General features: G+C 56.8%; 4 protein-coding genes across 4 annotated transcripts; 3 read left to right on the top strand and 1 right to left on the bottom strand.

Moving 5' to 3' along the window:
- Nucleotides 1–4,872: 4,872 nt before the first annotated feature.
- Nucleotides 4,873–5,758, top strand: MONBRDRAFT_14126 (uncharacterized protein; the record flags this gene model as incomplete). Its single annotated transcript, XM_001742640.1, has 2 exons — nt 4,873–5,552; nt 5,644–5,758. The coding sequence occupies 2 exons, from the start codon at nt 4,873–4,875 to the stop codon at nt 5,756–5,758; spliced, it is 795 nt and encodes a 264-aa protein (XP_001742692.1).
- A 745-nt stretch (nt 5,759–6,503) lies between these two features.
- MONBRDRAFT_30867 (uncharacterized protein) lies at nt 6,504–9,298 on the top strand (the record flags this gene model as incomplete). Its single annotated transcript, XM_001742639.1, has 4 exons — nt 6,504–7,133; nt 7,317–7,700; nt 7,882–8,709; nt 8,934–9,298. The coding sequence occupies 4 exons, from the start codon at nt 6,504–6,506 to the stop codon at nt 9,081–9,083; spliced, it is 1,992 nt and encodes a 663-aa protein (XP_001742691.1). The 3' UTR covers nt 9,084–9,298.
- Nucleotides 9,299–9,487: 189 nt separating this feature from the next.
- MONBRDRAFT_5067 (uncharacterized protein) lies at nt 9,488–10,733 on the bottom strand (the record flags this gene model as incomplete). Its single annotated transcript, XM_001742187.1, has 2 exons — nt 9,488–10,434; nt 10,676–10,733. The coding sequence occupies 2 exons, from the start codon at nt 10,731–10,733 to the stop codon at nt 9,488–9,490; spliced, it is 1,005 nt and encodes a 334-aa protein (XP_001742239.1).
- Nucleotides 10,734–11,568: 835 nt separating this feature from the next.
- Nucleotides 11,569–19,448, top strand: MONBRDRAFT_5066 (uncharacterized protein; the record flags this gene model as incomplete). The annotated part of the gene is made up of 11 exons (XM_001742638.1): nt 11,569–11,679; nt 11,802–11,844; nt 11,978–12,020; nt 12,110–14,628; nt 14,746–15,657; nt 15,771–15,865; nt 15,960–16,589; nt 16,783–16,869; nt 16,958–17,050; nt 17,603–17,746; nt 18,297–19,448. The coding sequence occupies 11 exons, from the start codon at nt 11,569–11,571 to the stop codon at nt 19,446–19,448; spliced, it is 5,829 nt and encodes a 1,942-aa protein (XP_001742690.1).
- Between the last annotated feature and the right edge of the window lie 586 nt (nt 19,449–20,034).

The following is a 20,034-nucleotide window of genomic DNA, read 5'->3' as shown; positions in this document are numbered from 1 at the left end:
TTCTCTCTTTCTCAACCGACCAAACCAATTCATTTCTCTCTCTCTCTCTCTCTCTCTCTCTCTCTCTCTCTCTCTCTCTCTCTCTCTCTCGTATTTGACTCAATGACGAGCTTGCCTGCAGCTTCACGAGCAGACGGGAGCTGGCTGTGTTCGGGGTTGTCCACGGGCGCTTGGAAGACTTGATGGTGTTTCGGGGGGTGTTTTGTGCGAGCCGTGCAGCAGTGCTCGGCTTGGTGTAGCTGCTGAGGCTGGTCGCGTGGTGTGGCTTGGCACGCAAGAATCTAGAGGTGTGTTTGTGTGTGCGGTGGGCTCCAAGCTGGACGCGTCAATCTTGATCGTTTCACTGATCGAATCGCGTGTCGCCCGCGCCTTGTAGGTTTAAGACCACCGAGGCGAGTCACCCACGTCCACACAATCATGGGCCGCAATACCAAACCAGTGGTTATCGTGTTCCCGGTCGCACCGGGCACCACCCCCATCGAGGACCTTCCTCTCCCCGTTCGTGAGGTGTCCAGTGCTGCCATTGCAGCTCACGCCGGTGCAGCCTGCCGTAGCCTGCTCGATCCTGCCAACGCCCAGCTCTACGTGCCGGACAACCACGGCCAATTTCGCAACCTGCAGGCAGGCGAACGTTACACGGCCATTCTTGATATTCCACCACCTGCCCCCCAAGCCAAGCATGAGCTCGACTCCCTTGATCTGGTTCGAGCCGAAGTCGGCCTCGAACACCAGCGTGCCCTTGAAGCGCGCACCGATGCCACGCGTCTGACCACCGAAGCCCCGCGCTTGGGCATCCTTCGCGTCATCCGCACGCGGGAGCACGCCGATTTTCCCTGCCACATCCTCGTGTGCACCGACGCCGTTATTGTCTGCGTGGACCTTCGTCCAACCCAAATCAGAGCAATTCTTGGTGATGCCACCTTCAACGCCATTCCCGGCCTGCCTGACGATTGCCGCGCCAATGCCACCGCACTGGCCTTGGCTGGGGCACTCCCGCTTGAAACCTTGATCCAGCTGTGCCACCCTGACGAAGCCTCTGCCAGCCATGAGAGTAGCACTGTCCCCCGCTCTGGCACCGCCAGTCCACACTCAAGCGAGGGATCATCACTACGTCGCCTTGTCCTCTCAGGCCATGGCGTCAGCGGCGCACTGGCCCACCTGGCCGCCGTCGTTGTACGACACACCGCTCGGCGCCTGGCCGACGACGAACTCCACGTCCACGCCTTTGCCACAGGCGCCGGGTCGCTCGTCAACACTCAGGCAGCCCTGGCCATCAACGATCGCCATCTTAGTGAACACCTCTCCTTGGTCCTGGGTGGAGATTGCATGCCCCGCCTTACCATGCTCTGTCTGATGCTGGGTGGTATTCCGGGCCCCATTCGTGCCGAGATTTGCCCCGGTCTTACTGACGTCCTGCTCCAACTGGCTAGTCAGCCCGTCCATAATATTCACACACACGCCCGTCAACTGGATGAAGCCCAGGTCCAGGCCGCGAGTCGCCTCCTCGAGGAATCAGACTATCGACGCATCGAACCCATGGTCTTTGGCAACTACGGCTTTCTGGAAGACCCGCATGCTCCGACTTTTGTCATTGACCCTGACCAGGCCTTCGACGAGTTGATGGCTGCTGACGTCTACCTAGCCAACGTGCGCAAGCACAGTCGAAGTCTTGCTTGGCCCTCACCGCCCACGGACGTCCTGGCCCCCGACGCTTCCGCCATGCCCTTCCCGCTTACCCCGGTCATCCGTGCCTGCCACGTCGTTGCTACCAGTGAACGCATGGACTTGCGCGTCGAAGGCGAGAACCTCGAGGCCATTCTCGGCCGCACCAGTCTTAACGGCCAGGAGCTGCACCTGATGGAGAGCCCACCGGGTGAATCCCTACCCGTGGCGCCTTTGATCCTGGCAGGTGGCGACCTCTTTCGCCCCAGCGCGGGTGGCGTGTCTCAAGTCATTGTCCGCATGCCCACCGCCCTGGATGGCGCCAAGTTTGTGCTCATGGGCCTCGAGGTCAATGATGATGGACATGCCCCCTGCCAGCTTTTGATTCAGACAGATTTCGGGGTCTCCACCGCCATTGAGATTACTCGTGACAATGTCAATGTGGGTCAAGACCTTGATCCCAGCTCCCTCCTGCACAATACGGCCGGTTATGACATCTTGCGCGAGGCGTTTGCTCGCTTTGTGGTGCTGGAGCACGCCCGCCTCGAACAAGGCGGCCAGCCCTTTTCCCGGCCCCCGGCGCCAAGCCTCAAGCCCCAACCGACGCATGCCATGGCCACCGCCATGTTCACGGCCTTTGCCGCCACCGGCATGAGCATGGATGGTGGCAGTGCTGCCGCTGGTACCGCAGGCAGTCCTGTCATGCGGCCTTCATCGGCCGTTCTCAGCCTGCTGGATGACCTCTTCGCCATCGAGGCCTTGATGCTGGGAACCCATACGCTAGAGTCAGAAGTGAAAGCCTTTGCCAGCAATCCCACCATCGAACGTGCCAAGCTTACCATGAACGTGGCCAGCCGTGAGCTCAATCGTGTGGCGAACAAAATTGCCACCCCACTTCAGCTGGATGTCCAAAGCGGTGTCAGCCGCTTCCTGCGCCGCGTCCTCGCGCGTTTGGGTCAGTTTGCCGGGGCTGTCTTTATGGTGGCGGCCGTGGTGGCGGCCGTGCCTGCGGCCGTGCTTGCCGCCCCCGCCACCCTGCTTTTCAATCGCGAGGCGGCGGAGCAGCCGATCCATACCTCGACTGGCCTTGCGCTCATCCCGGCCAGCATTGCCGCCCTTCCGGCTGCAGCTATCGGGCTGGTTGGCATGTCCCTCCTGCGCGTGGCTGCTGCCAGCATGCGCGATCAACCCAGTCGCCAATACTTGGCCGTCATGGAGCTGGTTCTGCACATCTTTGACCAGCCCACCACCAACGTGCTGGAAGAACTCACGAGTCTTGAGGATGCGCTCTGCGCCTACTGGCGCACAACATACGGCAAGGAGCTGCACGAAACGAGCCTGGGTGAGATTCAACAGGCCCTGCAACAAGCCGTCGAGGCCCAACGCCAGGACAAGAGCCACCCAGCACACATTGTGGCCAGCAAACACGCACGGGTCACCCTCTCCTCCCACATCAAGGTCATGGGCCACTTTCACCGCTTGCGTCATACACTTGGATCCAACCTCATGGTCACCTTCGTGGGCGTGCACAACGCTGGCAAGTCGACCTGCATCAACCGCCTCTTTGACATTGACACGCGGCCCGACATGCTGACGCGAACAGAGCTGCCGGGGGTCTACGCGCTTGACCCCAGCCGTTACCGCCAGGATCAGAGCACTGCCGCCGATGCCGCCACCAGCGCCACGCCAGAGCTGGCAGTGCACGTGGTGGATATGCCAGGCGCTGATGACGAGCACGAACACGTCGCTGATATGACGGCACGATTTGGCTACTGCTCTACGCTATTCATCTGTGTCTTTGCAGCCGGGCATATTGCTGGCGCCGAGTGCAAAATCGTCAATGATATCAAGCGCATGAATAAACCCTTTCTGGTGTTTATCAATCAGTGTGACCGGATCAACGACCTCCACAACAATCTCAGCGCCTTTCGCAGCACGTATGCGCTCACCCTCAACGTCCCTGAAAGCATCATCATTTTCACCTCCATGCGCGACGCCATGGATGTGGATAACGCGCGCTGCATCCTCTACGCTTCGCTGGCCCCCTTCGTCAAGGAGAATTTGCACGGCGCGCTGGCCAACATGCTGCTGCACCCCAAGTTCCGACGCGAGGCAGCACAGATTGTGCGCGGGCACTTGCAGCAGGAGGGCGACCCCATTGACCGAGCCCTCGAGCAAATTGCCGAATGTATTCTGGAAAATGAGCTCCCCTGCCACCCCAACAACGTGCAACACGCTTTGTCCCATCTTCAGGAACTACAGGCACAACACCGTACCGCTGTTACGCGGCAGGAGTCAGTGGACCGCCGTCATACGGCCTTGATTCAGTTCCTCAAGGGTTTGGTGCAAGATCTGAGCGTCGACGCCAACCTAGCCAATGCCCTCATTGAACAGGCCGCTACAATTGTGGACGACACCGATGCTTGGGCTTCAGCTCATGCGCACTTGCGTGACGTACTGGATGTGTGGGTGCGAGCCCGCGCCGCGCCCGCAGATGGCATGCTCATGGTCCTCTTCAGCTTCCTTGAGCCCATGAGCACGTTGATGCAGAGCGCAACCATCAAGCGCGAAGAGCTGACGGGTGCGGGATTGGATTTGGCGCCGGGCGTGGAGTTTGAGGCGTTGTTCCACTGGCTCCTCGAGCCGGAGCGCCTGGACCCGCCCAGTGCCTTTGTTTCAGAGGCTCAGGCATTGCAGCAAAAGAAGCTGGACCAAAGTCTGCGCAGCGAGACTTCCTTGAGCCTACAGGCCCCCATGCTCATTACCTTTGGGCGGGCCCGCCTGATGGACCAACTGCGCATCACGTCGGCCTTTAGCATTGGCAAACCGTCGCAGCCGCGAGACTACTACACGGCGGCAGAACTGGAGGCTGGAGCCAGCTTTGAGGAGCGCCATGCCATTTTCAAGGCGCATCTGGAACGGTACCAAGCAGCCAATCCATTTGAAGGCTTGGAGGTGGGCATTCCCGTGTCGGAGACCCAGCTGTGCCACGACTTTTTGCTCGGCCTTTCAAGCGAAGCCATCACTGTTAATCAGCTGCGGCACGGGCGTTTGACGGTCTCGATGGTCGAGTCGGCCAACACAGAGGATGTGGGAGGCGTGCTACGCTCGGTCATTACGCAATGCGCGTTGACTCTCACGGATGGCGATTCCCCGTTTGCTGAAGTGGAGCCTGGCGTCGTGTACTTTCGAAAAAAGCCGGTGGCCCAGATGGATGACTGGCTGCGCGGTCTGGGACGACTGTTGGGACTGGCCGTATGCCGGGATGACGTGCTGTTCCCGGTCCCCTTTCCGCTTGCCCTTTTCAAATTACTGCTGGGCCAGACGCTGCGAATCGAGGATCTCGAGGCCTTCCGTCCCACGATTGTAGCCAGTGTCAAGTGCATCGGCCAGATGAACGAGCTGGACGACATGGGCTTGACGTTCAGTGTAGATGACGACACTGGCGATGACATTGAGCTCATGGAGGATGGGGCCAACGTGGCTGTAACACGCTTTAACCGGAACACCTACCTACGACTCTTTGTCGAGTATTACCTGGGCCGCCACCTGCCCCTCCTACAGCTTGTGCGCGGCTTTCACGATGCGTGCCCGGCGCATCTGGCCTGTATCTTTTCGCCAGGCGAGCTGCAACAGCTAGTACGGGGCAAGCCCGACATTGACGTACAGGACATGATTGAAAATATGCGGGTTGCATCTCCGCGACCAGACGCGGCCACGCTTGACTATTTTGTGACCGTCTTGGGAGAACTCACACCGGAGCAGTGCTCCAAATTTCTGATATTCACAACCGGCAATGCAGTCCCGCCGGTGCACGGGTTTGCAACGATGCACCCGCCCCTCTCTGTTTCGGGCAGTCACGCAAGCTTGGTTGACTCGCTTCTCGTCAGGTATGTAGTGCTTGCCCAGGCTTGTCTCACTCAATTCCTCTCATGCCACTGCATTTCCCTCGTGCCACTGCCTTTTACATTAATGTCTTAGTCATACATGCTTCAACAGCGTGGAGCTGCCTCGCTATACGTCGCTGGAGGTGTGCCGCGAGAAGGTTCTCTTCTCCATTAGCAACGTCAATGCGGCCGACCTTGGCCGTTGGTAGATCCCATGGCTCTTGATGACTAGCCTTGATCGTGACTTCAATCGGCTTCAGGTCCTCGATTAAATTTATCATTTTGCGCGAATGCATGTCGACGCCTCCCAATCTCGCCGTTGGGGCCGTGATTGATCCCCCATAGCAAAAAAAACAAACAAAAAAAAACAAAAACCGCTCACTGGCACAACAGTTAGATGGAACAGCCGTTTTCACCGACCCATTCAAGCACAAGAACTCACACAGACAGACAAAGTCAACGCAACGTACTTAAAGCGTGACCGTTGTCACACATATAAGCTTACAATCACTTGGTGTGTGCATGTTCGAGTTTTTTTTTTTTTTTTTAGGTGTGTGTGCAAGTGATCAAACGGCATCGTGGGAGGGTGTCCCGGCTGGCGGTGGACCCAATTGGGTGGTTTGGTGAATGCAGGATCACTTTTTGTGAAGGTGTGGGATTACTGAAGGGGTCTGGCTGACCAATGGGTGGAGGCCGATGGGGCTTGGTCCCGAGGCAGGGTCGGATTGCGGCGTTGGTGCTTTTTGAACATTGGTCACACACACGCGCGTCGTGGGCATGTCTGGGCTGTCAAGCGCATCATGTCTCCTCGCTGGCCAACGCTCACACCCGCGCTTATGCTCTTTGGACGCATTCGTGGCCTGTAGGAACCTACCGGCCCATCTAGGCCGTGAGCTTGTGACCGGGCGGAAGCGCTGTCGCGCGCGTTCCGTGTCCCTCTTGCCCCCCTTCACCATGGCGCAAGGTGACTTGCGCGAAACGCTGTTGCTGGCCATTGTGGTCCTAGCCCTGGCTAGCAACATGCTGCACATCTACATGAAAGACCATGAAGCCTACCCTCATAGCCGAGACTTGGAGATCCCACATGCTCGCCGGGCTGGAGAGCCCCGTCAAATGCCTCTGCCAGGCCAGGCGAACCCTTTGGTGGACGATGATTATGATGAATACGACGGGCCAGTAGAACCTGCACCTCCTCAAGGTGGTCGGTTCCAAAAGAAAGTGCCTGCACCGGCTCCTGCACCGGCTCAAGAGCCACCTCCGCCGCCACCGCCACCCCCAGCTCTTGATGAGGAGACTCGCCGACGCGACGAGGAGAAGTTGGTGCAGGACATGCTGCACTTTGATGAGGCTGCTGAGACCGAGACTGATCTCATCTTGGCGGAGGGGCCTACCGAGCGCATCTGGCTGTTCAATGGCGATCCCACGTCCCATCGCTGTCTCACACGAATCTCAAACAACCAAGTCTTTATGGATTGGTGCATTGAGAACCACTTTGACAAGCAGCAGTGGCAAGCCCGCGACAAGGGCACCTTGGGTTTTCGCACGCCAGAAGGCGAAGCATTCTGTCTCACTGCCAACGAGCGAGTATGTTGTTGTGTTTTGCAAACCTGGTGCCATCTGTTCATGCCATAATTTTTTTTTTTTTTTTTTTTTTTTTTTTTTGAGGCGGGGTGGTGTTTCATCTTTTTGCTGATCATGTCCAACCAGCTCATTCTGGCTCTGACTTTGCTGGATCTGGCCGCCTGTGGCTTTGCTTCTTTCGAATAGCGACTCAAAACAGCCAAGTGCATCAGCAGCGACGAGCCGAGCCAGGTCTTCGAATTCAAGCCCAGCGTGGGGCTGGTGCACGTCGCGTCGAACCTTTGCGTCACGGCACCGGGCCTATCGTACATCGAGGCTGTCTTGACCCCTTGTGCAACTGCGCAAAAGCAATGGTTCATGCGCGTTAACAACAACATTGTGCCCATTGGATTTGAGCCTTGGCTTCTCTACTTTGCTCGTCGTCGCAAAGCAAACATGGACAAGTACGGTTTAGAGGTGCGCCAGGTCATGAATGAGATTGCGACTCGCCCTCGCCCCAAATACATCCACCGCCGTGTGGTCGTGCACTTTGCGGACGATCATCACTTTGGCGCTCAGCCCCAGTTTCGCGTACGTTCTCGTGTCACTGCTCTGTTGGCTGCCCCTTGCCTTTTGTTGTTGTTGTTGTTGTTGTTGTTGTTGATGTTGCCTGGCCTCCTAGCTGCTGGGGAGTTTCCGGCCACTCTTGGCTCTAGGCCGAGCGCCCACACTCATGCCCAATGTCATATGAATCCTTGCAATGCGTTTGTAGTGGTGGGTCAAAACATGGCGCGAGCTCAAACTCAACGAGCCGGACCAAGCCATGGACGTTATTATCTTTGGCGGCAAAAAGGTTTTGAGCGGCATTGGGCACGGGTGTGAGTTTGTGACGCTCAAGGAGAAGACCTCCCCGCCCCCCGAGGGCAGCCCCGGCGTCTGCTGGCTCATTGAGTTTGCTGGTGCCGCGGAGCGCGAACCTGAAAACTACGATGGTTGGTTCAACTCGGTGGAAATTCTGGTCAACAAGGACACGCGACCATTGCTTGAGCAATACGAAACTCTGCTACGCGCCGACGCGGACACCTTTCCCTCCCCGCGCTTCCGCGACTACTGGCTGGATTACGTGTACATGGGTGAGAACGCAGCCTACTCTACGCGTTACGCTCGGCACAAACTGGCCAATGCAGCGGCAGCCATGGGCCTCAATTACAGCTCCGTCACCAACATTGCATCAACCTACTATGGCCCTGCGCACGACGTTCTTAATATTGCTGCCCTTACCGTGGCAGCGGGCAAGTTTGCCCGCTACTTTCTCTTTGCCGAGGGCACACCCTGCAAGCTACCCCTGGGCTTGCGCCCCAAGGATGCGATGTGCGAGTGGGGCTCGGGCCTGCATGAGGGCGTCATGCTTCTCTACTCGCAGGACATTGCCGTCAACCATCTTCTGACCACCGATATCGACATTCGACTGCACCCCAAGTCGCAGTACGATGCAGGAACAACCAATCTGGTTCACCCGTGCACCTTTCTTATGTATCATATTTATCATGGCGCTGAGCGATTCTCCAAGTTTGCCTTCGCCTCAAACAATTATCAAAACGTGAGTGCTCGTGCCCGTTTTTAGTTTTTATTTTACTTTATTTTTCCCCCTCCTTGTCCTTGTGTCTGTGTTTTTTCCATTGCCCTCGTTGTCCTGGTATTCTCGTTTGACCGGGCGTCGTCAGTTATTGCCCTGGCTTTGCCCGCCCGCTGTCGTGTCGAATCGGTCCTCTGCTTTGATTTGACACGCTCACGCGGCTCTGGTGGGACCGTTGCATCTTACAGTTGGACATGGCCGACTTTGATTTGAATACGGTCCGTGATTACACGACGTGGTTGGCGTTGACCGCCAACAATCAGGGCAAGAACGGTGACATTCCTTTCGAGAAAGTTGGCCGCGATCTGAGTAAGTTGTGCGATAACTGGAAGGAATAGGCGCCAGGTCATTCCGTGTCCAAACAAGTTATTTTGTCTTCGATGGCGACATTGTTTTGCTTGCTTTGCCTGTCGTTCTTCGCTGAGAAGTTTTTAAAATTTACACAGATGCGAGGCTTCTACACAGTGCCTCGCATCTGTGTCATCATGCTGAGATGAGCTGCAAGAGTGACTGGCAAAGGACGTTTGCTTTGTGAATTGAAACCAAAGCGTTGCAGTCATATTACTTGGCTCCGTGTGGTGGGTCAGACTCTGCGACCCCCTGCACACAGAATGCTTCCCCAAACCGGCAACAGAGAAAAAAGAAAAAAAAAAAAAAAAAGGAAAAGACAATGACGAGAAGAAATAAAACAAGTTAAATCAAGACGAGGTCTGGGCTAAATTGGTGGAGGATGCTAACATTGCTATTGAAGCGTACAACTGGAGGAATTGAGATATTCAAGCTTGGCAGCAGCCTCCTTCATGATGGCGGCACCTTCTTCGCCCAGTTCGGAGAGGGGAATTTCGCGCCCTTGCTTTAGACAATCAGCATAGAGTTCACGAGCGCGACGCTCGCCATAGTATTCCGTGTAAGAGCCGCTTGTCTCATTGAGTTGCGCCAAAGCAAAAGTGGCCGTTAGGCGCCACACGGGTTGCTTGGCGTCAAGCGCGCAAGCGGCCTGTTCTTCGCGGAGCCGAATTTGCTGGTTAAAGACATCCTTGTCACCGCCAAGGTAAGCACTGTAGCCTTCGGCATGCCAAAGCGCGAGCTGATCGGCCATGATACCACAGGCTCGGGCTTGTTCCTTGGGCTGACCAATGCCTTTTGCGGTTTTGCGGTACAACTCCAAGTATTCCATGGCTGCATCGCGTTGATCGCGCACCAAACAGACGTGGCCCAGGCCACGATAGGCCTTGAGATTGATGGACCGGTCATGAAGGGCGCGCCCCAGAGCCAAAGCATGCTCAAAGTGCTCCACGGCACTACCGAGGTGTCTGACAACAGCCGAGGCCGACTCCTCCGGGGTGGGGGTCGGTGTGGTTGTTGTTGCGGGTGGGTCGGAGGTTGAATCGTGCAGTTTGGCAGATTGAAGAATGGGGCTCTCGCTGCGATCGCGACCGGTCGCCAGATCGTAGTAAATGCCTCCAATCGTATTGTGTAAGCGGGCAATGAGGGTTGGTTGCTTGCTTTGCTCTGCCAGTTCGAGCTGGCGTTGAGCGACGGTAAGCACTTGATGCAAGCGGCCTTGCTTCTTGAGAAAGTTGGCAATGGCTTGGCAGGCCTTGAATTCCGCTTCGGTGTTCCCATGCTCCGAAGCAGCCTCCGCGGCCTGCTCAAGCAGCTGGACGGCCTCACGCCAGTTGCCCTGGGCTGCGTGAGCCTGAGCGTCCTCCCACAAATGTTGGAAGTTTGCCCCCACTTGCCCTATTTTTTTTTTTTTTTTTTTTCGGAACACACGTGAAGGCCGTGCAGGCAACGCATCAGGTAAGTTTAACCGTGTCAGAAAGGCTGGCTGTGCTGCGATAGCGCCAGGCATAAAAAAAAAAAAGCCAATGCTTTGGGTGGAGTGCAGTTGCCTGCACGGGGGGTGTAGGCACGGGCAGGAACGCACCCGTCGTCTGACAGCCGATATCGGCTGCAAAAACGTTTGCTTCAAGAGGCTGGCTCATGGTGGTGGTGGTGGTGGTGCGGCAAGCGTATGTTGACCTTCAACTATTCAAAGGGTTTCAGTGCGCACGGGCGTAGACTGCCATCTATAGCCACTCGAACGAGACGGCAAATCGGCCGCTCGCGTCCGACTTGCTGGTCAGCATTGTCCAGCAGAAAGCCGACCAAACGCCTGCGGGCGAAGCACGCGGCCATCAACAATTATATGATGAGGTTTGGGCCACACGAAGACCGGCGGTCCCCTGCGCACCATGGCAGACACGCCAACAAGCCGGTCGTCTCAATCACAAACCCGCCTTCCGCAAGCGCCGCCTGGCCTGGCTCCGCAATGCCTACAACACTTGCTCAGATCGCCAACCCCAGCTCAACTGACCTCCGAGAACCAGAACCGCCCAAATGATGCGTCTGCACAAATAGAGAGAGAGTGTGTGTGTGTGAGAGAGAGAGAGAGAGAGAGAGAGAGACAGAGAGAGAGACAGAGAGACAGAGAGACAGAGACAGAGACAGAGACAGAGACAGAGAGAGAGACAGAGAGACAGAGACAGAGACAGAGACAGAGACAGAGACAGAGACAGAGACAGAGACAGAGACAGAGACAGAGACAGAGACAGAGACAGAGACAGAGACAGAGACAGAGACAGAGACAGAGACAGAGACAGAGATATCTTTTGCCTCTTTTCTTTTGTTCTCTGCTTATTTCCAGTTACACACATACTACACGTAAGCAAAAAGACTGCTCGCACCTCTCTGTCTCTCTCTCTGTCTCTCTCTCTGTCTCTCTCTCTCATAATTTGGTGTGTATGTATGGCAGTCGCAGCAGAAGAACGAAACGACGGAATGGCGGTGCCCACCGCCGTCACTGCGGGTCAGGGCGACGGCGAGACTATGCTGTTGCATGAGACGGTGCTTCAGTGGAACGATGCTCTTCTCACCGCGACCTTCCGCCCGGTACGGTGGCGCGTGTGTTCCAGCATGCTCCTCTCACGCTCATCATCTGGTCCAGCTCAAATGCACCCGCTCCCCTTGATGGCGAGGGCGCGGTATCTCATCTGTGAACTCACGGTTTCTAGGCCCTAGCCAGTCTGGATGGGACTGGGCTCGCAGCCATTGAAGGTGCGTGCTCGTTCGCGTGCTCCTCCTTTGGCCCACTAGCACCGGGCTAGCTGTTGTGGCTTGCCTTTGCCCTGTCGTCTCTCTCGAAGGGCTCACCAACGACGTGACACTCTTCATTTCCATCGTCATGCAGATCGCTGCTTGCAGGCCCAGCAGTATTTCGATCGATGGTGGAGGTAAGGGGGATGCCACGCCTGCCAGTGCTGAGGATCGACACATATGCCTGGCTCACCCGCTGACGATCCCTTCGCCGTTCCCTCGGTAGCGCTCTGTTCAAGCAATGCCGCTTGCCATACGCTGCCGTGCAGTTCAAGGATCGGCACGCCCTTCCTTTTCACGTGCACACCGTGGGCCAGGCTGGCCCCCATGCCCAGACCGATGTGCTCCTCCTCGCTTCGACCGCCGCACAATGCCGGCTATTCACGATGCGCGAAGGCGTGTTGCTTTCCCGCTCCACCTTGCAGCCATGTACTCTGGACAACCATCACAATTGGGGTGGACTGGCCAGCACCGACGATGAGCAAATTGCCTTGCGATGGACCAGCACAGGCTTGATAGAGGCTTTCGATTTAGAGACGGGCACCCGCTTGGCGCAGCTGGCCCCAATGGTCATTGATGAGCGAAGCGTGGCTGAAACGAGCCGCTCCGACCAACCTTTACCCACACACCACGATGGTTGCCTGGTGGATGTCCACGGTCTCACCGTCCAGCGCGGTGCTCACGCCCGATACCTACTTTGCTCCCTGCGCTACAACGGTATTCTTGCCGTGCACGCCCTTACCCCGGGCGCCGTTGCCTTACGCACCGAGCTTCTTCACACAATCAATCTGCACCACCTTGGGTTGAGTACGGTTGGGCGCCTGACCATGAATGGTCCCACCCTGACCCTTTATGGCTTTTCCCATGATGGGACTCTCGTGGTGCGCCGAGGCCGCCTCGTGCAACAAGCTGGGCGAGCCGAGCTCGAGCTCCGCGACCCGGAAGCCGTCATGCCCTCAAATGTTCTTCGCCGTCAGCTGACACCGCAGCTCATTCTCTCCTACTGCCGCACAGAGCAGGCTGAACTTCTTCTTCTGCAGGATGGCACACTGCTGATCCTCAAGGGCTCCGGCTCGGCTCAGCACGTTGATCTCTTGCGCAACCGAGCCACCTGCCACCTACCCCATGTGGAGCCCCTCGAACGTGACCACAGCTGGGCTGGTCCTCTTCAACTGTGCCCCGCTTTTGGCGATCTCCTCGCCGTCACGTTTGCATCGGGTGGCTGTAAACTTTTCTCGCTGCCTGCCCTGTTGACATCAAATGCAACGCTCTACGAAGCCCTGGACCTGGATGATGGATTCTTTGTGCTGCCCACAGGGAAGCAGTCTGATCACTTGTGCACTTTTGCCGTGCGAGACCCAGTACTCGTGAACAACGCCACACACCAGCAGCAGGCTGCCGCCCTGGATCCAGAGCAGAGCCTTTGGCGTCTTCCCAATTGGATTGTTGATCGCAGCTTTGATTATAGCTTCACGGCTCAGCTGCACGCACAGGTCATCAGTCGCGTGACCCTTGCGGAGCTTCTTCGGCGCAAGATTGCTCAGAACCAGTTCTCAGAAGCTCTGCAACTCGCACGCATGCACGATCTGCCGACTGACGACATTTACAAGCTGCAGCTGAACTTGCATGATGTCCGTGGCTACCAAATTCAGGACATGGTGACGCACATCACGGACAAGCTCTGGGTTTGCCGCTTCCTACAACGCGCCGAGTTTCAAAGCATTGCAGATGGCCTCGAGCTCTACGCACATGGCCTCCAACTGTCTCGGCGTCAGGAGGCGGTCCCCTCGAGTCATGACTGGAGCGCACAATTTACGTTGCTCTCCGCTCGCCTGCGCACGCATCAACTTGTCCTTGAGGCTCTCAATGACGACTTTGATTACGCCCGCTTCATCGCCTGGCTGGCCACACCTCTAGCCCAGCTGGCCGCCCAGGCAGCAGCCCGGGGGCAGGTTGACGTCTTGCACATCCTGTTTGTGCGCCATCAAGCCTGCCTGGCCGAGCATCTGCCGCTAGTGCTGAAGCAACTCCCTCTGGTTATGAATCCAAAACATGCCGAGCGCCTCATGCCACGCATTTCCCGTGATGGACAAAATTCTATTGAGTTTGTCAAATACAAGCCATGGGCTGAGACCGAGGACGCCCCGCCGCTTGTACCCTCCACGCGTGCTGCCTTGTCACAACACGACCTCTTAGCCGGATGTGTTGACGACTTTCAGGCTACACACCTCCCGCCCCTGACCGAGATTGAATCTTTCTTTCGGGCACGAGTACACGCTCTTGATGACGCGTGCCTTGTGCAGTTGGCCTTCACTTGGGCTGCAATGGCTGTCGGCCGAGGCTTCACTGGACTGGAAGCCGACCTCACAGCTCTGCAGCTTGTTGCCGCATTGGTGGCCGATGACAAGCCTGGGGCAGTGATCCGCAATGCCCAGGAATTTTCCGGGGCCAGCGCCGGCACCGTAGTCACGGCGCTGCTTCCTACGCCGGCCATCATTGAAAATTCCGAACGCTGTGGTCTTGAACTCCAGCAACGCTTACTGCCTTGGTTTGAATCCTCCCTGCATGGCGGCAAGGCAGCCCTGTCCAAACAGCACGCAATGGCTGCTGCTATCGAGACACACACACAGCGCATTCCCTTGTGCCAGGCGCTCGCCGATGCCAAGTTGGTTCGCCGTCTTTTTCCAGACACCAAGTGCCGCACGCGGCTCTACCAGCAAGTCATACTTCATGATATCGTGCCCGGTAAATTAGGATCGCCGCCGCTGCCGCTTTTTTTTGGCTCTGATCAATCTTTGTTTTGACTGGTTTTACCCTCTGCCTGCCTTCTCACGGCACCTCCGGGCTGTTGAATGTGTGCAGAGAACAAGTGGGAAGAGTTGGCCGTAGTTGCATTTGAAGAGGACGAAGCACGTGCACACTGGCAGCATGTGGCCGAATGCGCTGCCATGTTGGCAGAGCTTGGCCAGTGCGTCAGCGCCAACACCGTGCGTGGTTGGCAGCAAAGCCCAGCATCGCAGCAGGAAATGCACCTCACCCGTCTACTTCGACTTTCCATGGGCTCCGCTCTCTCCTGGACCGCGCGCTATGAACGCTTGGAGGTTTTGCGTCAAATTGTGTTTGCCTCCGTGCCTGCGAGCCACTTGGATGCACGGGTGGTAGAATTGGCGCTGATGGATGGCAGCGCCGATGGTGCGCAGTTGGGTCAGCTTTTGTTGCCCTTTGCCACCAATTCCTCTGCCCCCTCTGTGATTGGTGAGGGCAGCTCGAGCCATGAAGCCGGGACAACAGCACGCTCGCTCTTCGAGCGCTCATGGCGAACTGCGCAGCGTTTGGGGGCAGCAGCGCGTCAGGGCGTGCATCGTGCCCATCGTGACTCTGCACCAGCCAATGATGAGGCAGAGGCGGAGGCGGAGGCTGTCCAGGTCAAAGAGCAAACGCGAATGACGCGTGAACAAGGTGCACAAGCCATTCTGAATGCTGTGAGTGAGCTCGTCAGCTCGGCCTCTGATTTTGACCAACCTGACGTTAAGCGAGCAGAAGCCTTGCTGGCTCTGGCCCCCGCATCGGAGCCAGCTATTCAGGCTTTTCGAGGTCTTGTGCAGGGATTCCGTCTGCTTCGCCAGTATGGTTTTCAAGCCTTCCCCCACGATGTCTTGGCGGCAACCGATCGCATGCACTTCCTGTTGGAGGCCATCGAGCAAGGGCATTTGTCACCACGCACACCACAACATGCTCTTAAAGTGGCGCAGTTGATCGGCCTGGACCGCCACGGTATGTGTGGCCTTCAACCCTCTCCTCTCTTGTGCAGATGCTGGTTGCCTGTGCGCTGTCCTTAGCCTTCACTTATTGACCTGCGTTTCGCCACTGCTATGCCTGGGTCACAGACGAGTTGCATGTGGCATTGGCGCGCAAGGCCTTGACTTCAGGAGATGTGATGACGGCCGTCACTCTCTTGCCTGCCAGCTGCGAAGATTGGGAGGTAAGTCGGGTTTGACCGTTCCATTTCTACTTGTCACGTGATGCAACATTTCAACTCACCTTTTGCCGATTGACCTAAATGTCTTTGGGCACAGTTTTTGACGGACCTGGCCCACGGCTTGGTGGCGGAAGCGCCACGCGAGGCCGTGCCAATTCTGGCTCGCGCGCTGCTGCTGGCCCCGGCTGCTCAAGTACGGGAACTTGTGCGCCTGCAGCACCGCGTGGACGCCACCTTGCTCGGCCCCAAAGGGCGTCCAGTGGCGACGTTGGACCGGTCCACACCGAAAGGACTTTGTGATGCCATGCGTGCGGCGTCTGCGGAGGACTGGTTAGCCTTTGCAACCCACATGTTTTCCAGTGATCCAGCCGCAGCACTGGCTGCATTGTGTGAGCACGGCGATGCATCTGCCGCGCAAGACTGCTGGTTCGAGCTATGCCGTGGGGCATCTGAGCTCAAATGGGCCTTGGTTGGAGCGGCACGCCTGCACACGCCACAGGATCACGACCTTTTTGCCTGGGCTCGCCACCAAAAAGAGGCGTCGCGCACCGAGGATTTAATAGCGCAATACCTGCCAGATCTTCAGGAGCGTGCTCAGCGCGAATCCAAAGCGGAAATGGTTGCAAGCTTGCTGGCTCAGCATGGCACGGCCACGGCCGCCTCGCAGGACGTGTTGGTGCTGGCGCAGCTTTTGTTGTCAGAGGAGAATGTTTCCCGTGCTGTGCAGGTGCGTTTGTTTGTTCGGTTTGTTTGTTTGTTTTTCTTCTTCTTTTTTTGAAGATCAGTTTATCGGAGCCATGTGCACACTTTCGCTGTGGCTCCGCTTGCTCATGCTGGGCCGGGTGTAAGACCCGGTGTATTTGCGCAAAGCTCTAACGTCTGTGTAACATGCTGGTTGCATGCTGTCGATGAACGTCCAGGGGGTTGTTGTGGCGCACTGCAAAGAAAACACGCGTTCTGCGGCGCCTCTCATCGCGCGATTTGCCCAGAGCACTACCCTTGCGCAGGTAAGTCAGGTTGGCATCACCTGACGTGGCTATCATGATGGCGGTACTTTCTGGTCCTCCCTCAACCGCTTGGCCCGCACGATTGCAGGCTCAGGAGGCTGCGGAAAGGCATGGGCTGGATGCGGCCAGCTATGTGCGGCTGCTTGAGCAGATGAACACCGACGACAGCGTGGCATCTGAGGTACGTGCAGGGAAAGAGCGTGTCTTGGTGGGTGGGCAATTTCAGGGAGAGGCAGGCAAAGAAAAAAAAAATATGAGAACAGAGTGGGAGCAACGGCCCACGTTTCGCCGCAACGCCCCTATTCATTCTCACATGACTACTTACTGTTCGTATATTTGGGTTTAGCTTTTGGTTGCGCAAGTCCTTGCCCAGCGCGACCGGCTGGCCGTCGATGTTCAGGTTGGCTGGCATTGCCTGTGTACAACTCCCCTTGTGATCACACCTCGTGTGCCCGTTTCGTGTTTTGATCGACGACATGGATATAGGCGGTGCAGGCCGATAGCTGTGGATTCATTCGTGACTGGGCTCAACAAAAGGGTGTTGAGAGTGCTGTGCATTTGCTTGACGATTTGTCCAAGTCACTGCCCATCGACCGCCCAATGGTAAAGTTTTGCTCGTGCATCCGAATAAAAAGGAAAGGGTTGTGGGGTTTCTCCTTTTATTTTTTTTCCTTTGTCCTCTTCTTCTTTCCTGCTTTCTGACCAGAGTCTCGGGAAACCCTGATGCGCTTAGGTTTTGGCTCGAGTTCTGGTGGACGTGTGCTCGCGAGACAGCCCTAGCGTGGATGAGGAGGGTCGATTGAATGACGCTTTTTTGCGCAGCTGGGAGGAATGCATGCGCTGGCTCAACGCACAAGGCTCGTCGGTCCTGGCCGAGGTGGGTCAAGCCTGCTCCTAAGAATATGGTTTTGTATTGGTCTTGTGAAGGGGGGTCGGTCTTCGAATAAGGTTGGGGAGGTAGGATCTCATCATCTGATGTGCAGGTCACGTGAACCTGTGACATCAACCGCAAAAATGTGGCACACCGCCTCTCAATAAGCCTTGCCAATGTTATTGCTGCCCACGTATAGTTTGTCCCTTTGATTTTGGAGGAGACTTTACACTTGTGGCCTTCGCTGGCGCAACAACATGTGCTCGAGCAGTTGGCGAAGCGCCTCAGGAGCCAGCAGGGTATGAGCTTCACTGGTTTATGGGTGCAACGGGAGATGTGACCACGAGCATATGTCTCAGTTGCAATGGGGTGCTGGCAGGTGAAGGGTTGGACGTGCTGGCTCAGCGCATCGATACACTCCGGCAACGCGTCAAAAAGCAAGCCACTGACGAGGTAAGCTATCAAGCCGTCAGAAGCTGGCTGTGTGGTAAGCGGTCCAATTTTTTTTTCTCACGCTTCTCCGTCGCACCTGAATGGTGTCTCTTGTGCGGTGAAGGTGGCGCAAGAGCTGAAAGCGCTGCCAGATGCATCACTTCTTGAGTTGTACAAAAGCGACATCAGTGCGCAGGGCGTGCTTTGTGTCTTGGTGGAATGCGCCGCTCGACTAGATTTGGACGTGTCTGCCAAACTGTTACAAAAACTGGAGAGCGAGCACGGCAAGCGGGCGGGTGAGATGAGCCAGTGTGTTCGGCACACACAGCTAGTCGCAGCCTTGTTGCGACGACTTCAGGAGGCGGACGAGGATGCAAGTGTGGCAGCTGGAGTCTTGGGACGGGTTCTACCTCTGGTCGCAGAATGGGACGCGTTGTGCTACAATCTGGTGACTACCGAGCCGCGCTTGGTCAGGCTATACGCGACACCTTTGCTCGAGGTGCTCCCATTGTCTGCGGCAAACCAGGTGGCCGTTGGCCTGGCAAACGAAGACGAGCCTTTGCTGACCGAGTGGCCGGAGACACTGCAAGCCTGGGCCGAAAGACAATTGGCAGCTGCCGTCAACTGGGCACAACGGGTGCAAGTGATGGAACGCGCAGTGGCAGTAGCCCAGCGGTGGGGTGCGCAGCATGCAGTGTTGGTGTTTAAGGAGTGCCAGGCTTGGGCAGCTTGGGGTCGGCGGCAATCCGAGCCTGAGCCACAGAGTGATGGTCTGTGTTGGGCATTCTTGGCTGAATTGACCAGAGCAGGCGGGTGTGTAGACAGCGAAGCTGCTGGGAGTGTGGAGCCGAGCTCTGACACCCAAGCCTCGACTGCTGCTCTATCCCGGGCGCTGAGCGATTCAGACTCAGCAAGCGCTGCGTCAAGTGCGTGCCAGCTGTGCTGGGCGGCATGGCAGCTGCGCTCGGCGGAGGCAAGACTGGCCTTGGTTGTTCCCTCGGGCAGGAACGCACGGGCTGCACTGGTGGACGCTTGGGTCGACTTGTGGTCTGATTCGCCGTGTAGCGGTGAGTCTGAGCTTGCAAGCTATCTACGTGCGCGTGTGCACACCACACGGCGTGAACTGGTCGAGGCGCTGTGGCAACAGGGACAGGAGCCGTTGGTCGTGACGATGGTGCCACGACTTGCCGGGCGCTACATCTCGCCCTCATTACTGTCCATCAAAGGTGCATTGGCTCTCCTGCGCCATGACCCGGTTTTTGTTGACGAGCGATGAGCACGCATCTTTGCCTAATTGCATTATTCAAACGCTATTCGTCCGGGGCTGTTCCTAACATGTAAAAAGCTTGACTCTGCTCCCAGAGCGCTCTTTTTTTGCTCCGCATGAATAAGGCTGTTCAGGCGACGAGCAATGCAGTGTCAAGGGTTGGTGTCCTCGTGGCAAGCAGGAGGGTTCGGGGGTGACGAAGAATCATCTTTGGATTTCGATTATACAGTCACACTATTAGTAGTATTGAAAAGCCCGCCGATGCATGAAAATAGCCAGAGCCGTGTGGGAACAGATGGCAGACGAGTGGCGTGGCGCAAGTTGAGATTGAGCGTGCGATTGGTTCTCAGAGTCCTAGCTTCTATTAAATCCATTATCAAGCGCCATGGCTTGCTTGCTTGAACGTTTAAGGGTCGTGCAGGTTGGCAGATCGTGTTAAAAGCTGCGGTTCCAAGACATTTGGCTGCCCAGACCACTCATGTCTTGCGGATGCAGAACGGTTTGAACCTGAGACGCGTGCCTGCTTTGTCTTGGTCACGAGACTCATCCACTGATGGATCGTTGATTTGACGCCCTCGAATCGGCTCTTGGCACA

This window comes from Monosiga brevicollis, genomic scaffold, assembly GCF_000002865.3.
Source record: "Monosiga brevicollis MX1 MONBRscaffold_2 genomic scaffold, whole genome shotgun sequence".
NCBI classification, from domain to species: Eukaryota; class Choanoflagellata; order Craspedida; family Salpingoecidae; genus Monosiga; species Monosiga brevicollis.
This window is presented reverse-complemented; position numbering and strand designations above follow the sequence as displayed.